We start from the raw sequence: 5,090 nt of genomic DNA on the forward strand, positions 1-5,090 counted from the left end.
GTGTGAGGGTGTCCGGAGCTCAGTGTGTCATGTCATTACGTTAGAAACACACCAACTCACTGAGCAGGATGACTGCAATGGGAGTCATACTAACACAACAGTCCCTGTTGTGATAGCATGGGTTCCAGGAAAATGGCAATACATAATGAACTAGAGTGTTTGACTGTGTGTGTGTATGTGTGTATACTGTATGTGTGTGTGTCTTGTATATGCCATGTAACTGCATGAAAATGATGACTGTGTCTGATGGTCCACACATCATCTAGTTAACTTTTCCCACTTCTATGGTCTGGGTGAAGGCTGGGTTGGTGTGTGAGAGCGACTGGAGACTGAGCACCAGGGACGGACTGGCCATCTAGCATAATGGGCGTTTTCCCGGTGGGCCGACGCACATTGGTACCGATTGTATAATTTAATTCGTTTGGCCAATGATCAGCCCAAAGCAAGGGTAGTCAGTGGCTCAGTGGTTCCTTTTCAACACTGACACTAGGCTGATCCAATACAGGCTCTTGTCGGGCCCCACGCTTAGTGCCAAAATTCTGTGAGCACAAAATCGATAAACCAAGTACAAATTGCGGCCGGTGGCAAAAATAACACCAGTGTAGTAGCCTCAGCAGTACCTGACATTGCAAGTAGCCTATGTCAGCAACAAGTTGAAGTTGAAGGAGGTAGGCTATAAGCCTACTACAGAGCAGAGGGACAGTGAGCAGCTGGAGGAAAGTGTAGTTGAGGCTACTCTGTAACCATGATTTACAAAAACTCACATGAATGGAGCAGGTCTGTGCCACATGCCATGATGACAGTGATGATAACGATGACTAATACATTTCGGTAATATAATGGTAATAACATAAACAGAAACGCTGAGATCAAAATAAAAAGTATAGCAGTATAAGTTTGTTAATGATTTGCTAACCCAGATCAAAGCAATGTTGATTGTCGGTCAGATTGCTCGGTTTCCAGCCAATGACCCAAAGTCAAAGGTCAGTCAACGTAAAGATGGGCTGAAAACGTGAACTCATATGCAAAAGCTTGTGAAGTTAAATGAGTTCATGTAGCTATGCTCTACTGTACTCAAATGTAGGTAGGATACAGGAAACATTTAATTCCAACAATTTTCCATTTTAATTCCAGCAATGTAGGTAGTTTACAGGAAACAGGAAATGTTTTATTTCACCAATGTAGGTAGTATACAGGAAGAAGGAAACATTTAATTCCAGTAATGTATGGAAATATTAAATAGATTACGGTTAGACCAACCACAATCTATGGGTAATTTAGCTCTTTAGTTTGGGAACGTGTGCACATCCAAATTAAGGTGCAGGAGCCAAAAGTCCAAGATCCAGTAACAGAGAAGGTCCGCACACTTGCTCTCTGTTTATTTTATTTATTTGGCTTTAATCCCCACACACGACGTTTCGAGCCCTTCGGCTAAGCTAAGCTAAGCTCTTTACACATACCGTGTAGAGGTGTTGCTATGAACTGATCATTGTATAACTTAGTTTAAATGAATTGAATAATTTGAAATGATACTTTAAATTGTATTTATTATACTTCAATATGGAGATTATATGCTCAAATGCCAACACTTGTCCACTTTCAGTGCTCCAATTGGAGGGCATCTCGGCCCAAATATGCCAGGGCCCATCGTTTGTCCCAGTCCAGCCCTGCTGAACACATATCACTTGTGTGTGTGAGACTGAGCACACACGTCACTCGTGTCACAGACCAACAGTAACCTGAAGATTCTCTATTTTATTGACCTACATGCAGGATAATATAATATAACATAATATAATAATATACATAATATAATATAACATAACGATACATTCTGTACATACATTCTACATACATATTTACATCAGGCTCAGAACACAGGCGTGTGGGACAGGGAGGACCGTCGCTTTCACACGTGTGGTGGGGGGGGGGCGTTCTCAGCAGAAAGACTCGCTGCAGTTTCTTCTGTCAAGCTCGTCACATCTGATCAAGTAGCAGGAACAACGCCGTGGAGCAGCGGGTTCTGTTAGAGTCTCTCCTGAAAGAATAAACAGAAAAAAGAGCTAAATGAATGTTGTGTTTCATTAAAGTGTTACTCAGTGAATGGGCTGATAATACTCGTCTTATTCCCACTTATTCTTTTTCACATTACAATACTCGTCTTATTCCCACTTATTCTTATTCACATAGATAGATAGATACTTTATTGATTCCCCTGGGGAAATTCAAGAATAAAAAACACTCCTCAAAGTGTGCAATCCAAAAAGTTGCGAAATAAAAAGTAAACAAAAAGTAGAACAAAGACGTAGAAACAAACACTAAGACACGGAGCTGCTGAGTAGGCTGCCACACCTGACGGCGCCGGAACCAGAAAACCATTACATTACAATACTCGTCTTATTCCCACTTAGTCTTATTCCCACTTATTCTTATTCACATTTCAATATGTTTTCATCAGACGCATAATACTGTTTCCTTGTATTGCAAAGACGCACTTTAATCTGAACTGTGCTTGTGTGTCCAGCTCGTACCACTAAGTGTGAGATGGTCAGAGGGTCCAGTGTGACCCCTTTCTTCATGCCTCCCTCGATGGCCACTCCCTCCAGGAAGCTGGAGTTGAAATATCCGTGAGGAAAGTCGCTGTGTTGGTCGTCTTCGTCGTCATCTCCGCCCACGCTGAACACCTCTCTGACCCGATCCGGAACGAGCAAGTCCAACAGTACCACCAGCACTCCGATCAGCGTACACAACACACCTGAGAAGACACACCTGAGGATGAGCACCTGGACCTGCACACAACACACTTGACCACTCTGACCTGTGTGTGTGTTGTGTTGGTCCATCTGTGTGTGTGTGAACTGAGCTAAAGGACTGGGTGTGTGTTGTGTTGATCCATCTGTGTGTGTGTGTGTGTGTGTATGTGAACTGAGCTAAAGGGCTGGGTGTGTGTTGTGTTGATCCATCTGTGTGTGTGTGTGTGTGTGTGTGTGTGTGTGTGTGTATGTGAACTGAGCTAAAGGGCTGGGTGTGTGTTGTGTTGATCCATCTGTGTGTGTGTGTATGTGAACTGAGCTAAAGGGCTGGGTGCATGTGTGTATTCACCTGTGGCCAGCGCCAGCCAGAAGGAGTGGCTGTAAGCGGTGGTGAAGGTGGCGTCACCAATGGTGAAGGCGCACTGGGGCAGGTTGTAGATGGTAGAGAAGGAGGCCATCGAGAAGAAGATGAAGGCGGCGGTGGCCAGCATCATGTAGCCTGCGTAGAGGATGACCGGCATCGAGAAGAGGATGTTGGCTAGCAGCCAGCAGCAGAACGCCGTCCTGCACCAGAGAAGAGAGAAAGGAACACTATTTAGGTCTCTAGAATGCTACAGTAGGCTACAGTCACGCCAGAGTCTATCTATATGGCTCTGAGTCATACATCTTTTTATTCAAATTCTGGAACGGTCAGTTCCACTCCTGTACTGATGCTGCCCAGTGAGGTGCTCCTTGTCCTCACCATAGAGTGGCTGAAGCGTAGCGGCCTGAGTATCTGTACTGGTAGATGAGACCGCAGGCACTGTTGCGTGTGAACTTCTCTGCGATGTACAGGATAGGGTTGGGGAGACCTCTGTCCAGCGCCTCAGCGTACTGTTCATCCAGTTGGCCTGTCCACCTGAACTCTTCATTGTAGTCAATAGTCTCATTCAGCTGATTGACTGGGTTTCCTGGAGGAGACAAGGACAACTTATACACACATAACATATGGAGTCGCATTTAGAAGATCAGATACTCCACAGTGGTCATACACAATGCAAGCCGAACTCATCAGTGCTTAAAGTGATCCCAACCCTGCACTGCAGTAGGCCTACTGAGTAAATTCACCTGTACAACTGAGTTAGACAAACTGTGGGCATGCCTCAAACCTACTTCAAGACATCTCTGAAGAGTGTTGTCTAACCTCGCAGTGTAATGTTGATTCCATACAGGCCGACGTGAAGGCCCACGTCTGCATCGACCACCGCGATGCTGAAAGACTTGTACGTGCTGTTGGCTTTCAAGCTGGCCTGTGCCCAATCTGCCGTGAAGTTTAGCGCTTTAAAACAGGACAAACACTGATAAGGCGCGTGACAGTCACACAGCATAAGCTACTTATATCTAAAACACCTGTGCTGCAGAGATAAGGTAGAATAACTCACCGACTATTACAGCTCCGATAAAGAGACTAATGAGTATCCGGAACATCCAGAAAAACCTCTAAAATAATTTGAAAAAAGACAGAAGACAGTGTGAGCCAGTACATCTCAACAATAACTGTACGAGTAGGCCTACAAATAAGAAGTAGCCGTAAGACTTGAGCGCGTTAAATTGATGCGACAAAATGCAATCAAAATGCAGTGTTTGATCTCACTCACCGATTTCCCGCGGATTCCTGGAAGAATAAGAAGGAAAGAAGCCGCGAGGACTAAGAAGACCAGAATGATTGTCAGCAGGTTGGTGCTAAAGATGAAAGAGGTCCTTTGTAGCGGGTAGAATGGGTAAATGCCATCGTAGAAAGTCATCTTCGGAAATCCTGTGAGAAGGCGGCATTACAGTGAGGGCAGTTAGTGGAGGTTCTCAATTACTCCGAGATCCCGGGGATAAGACTCCCGTCTCACCCGGGAATGGGAGACCAACCCCACTATTCACCAGCAGATGCAGTCCACTTACACCTGACTTCACTGCAGAGCTGATTAAATATGCACAAACTCGAAAACGCACACAAATTATTTTCTTTAAATGCTAATAGGTTACTACAGTTATGAACATAGCTCTATGTAGCCTGTATACCAAGAATTTCACATTGTAGAGTGCAGGCTATAAAATGTTAGGCTACATTTGAGCAGTTTATGTGAAAATACGCATTGGCCAAATGCACCTACCTATATGTCACAGTTGTGTGAAGAGATATCAATCCTGAAAAGTATCCCGGCTGATGTGAAGTAAAGTGCTCAGCGATGCAGCTTTTATATCATCGCTCGTCCTCATATTCCAGCCCGCACCTTTGTTGATTGGCATTTCTCGGTAGAGGTGTTCACCAGCTCTGCCCATCCTTCCAAGGGAACTCAAAGTCTC

At 44.6% G+C, this 5,090-nt stretch overlaps 2 protein-coding genes across 2 annotated transcripts in view; one reads left to right on the forward strand and one right to left on the reverse strand.

Annotated features, from left to right (window-relative positions):
- The window catches only part of apba2a (amyloid beta (A4) precursor protein-binding, family A, member 2a), a 45,409-nt gene extending 43,575 nt beyond the window's left edge, over positions 1 to 1,834 (forward strand). Inside the window, exon 11 of the mRNA XM_048256114.1 lies at positions 1 to 1,834. This exon is cut by the window's left edge and continues 775 nt beyond it. The gene's annotated coding sequence lies outside the window, so the exon portion shown is untranslated.
- On the reverse strand, positions 1,736 to 4,997 carry duox2 (dual oxidase 2). The gene is made up of 8 exons (XM_048256520.1): positions 4,898 to 4,997; positions 4,391 to 4,548; positions 4,175 to 4,232; positions 3,937 to 4,071; positions 3,496 to 3,703; positions 3,103 to 3,317; positions 2,532 to 2,755; positions 1,736 to 2,038 (listed from the first exon to the last, which is right to left on the reverse strand). The coding sequence occupies exons 2-8, from the start codon at positions 4,535 to 4,537 to the stop codon at positions 2,027 to 2,029; spliced, it is 999 nt and encodes a 332-aa protein (XP_048112477.1). The 5' UTR covers positions 4,538 to 4,548; positions 4,898 to 4,997; the 3' UTR covers positions 1,736 to 2,026.
- Between the last annotated feature and the right edge of the window lie 93 nt (positions 4,998 to 5,090).

The sequence above is a fragment of the Alosa alosa genome, chromosome 11 (assembly GCF_017589495.1).
Source record: "Alosa alosa isolate M-15738 ecotype Scorff River chromosome 11, AALO_Geno_1.1, whole genome shotgun sequence".
Lineage (NCBI taxonomy): Eukaryota > Metazoa > Chordata > Actinopteri > Clupeiformes > Clupeidae > Alosa > Alosa alosa.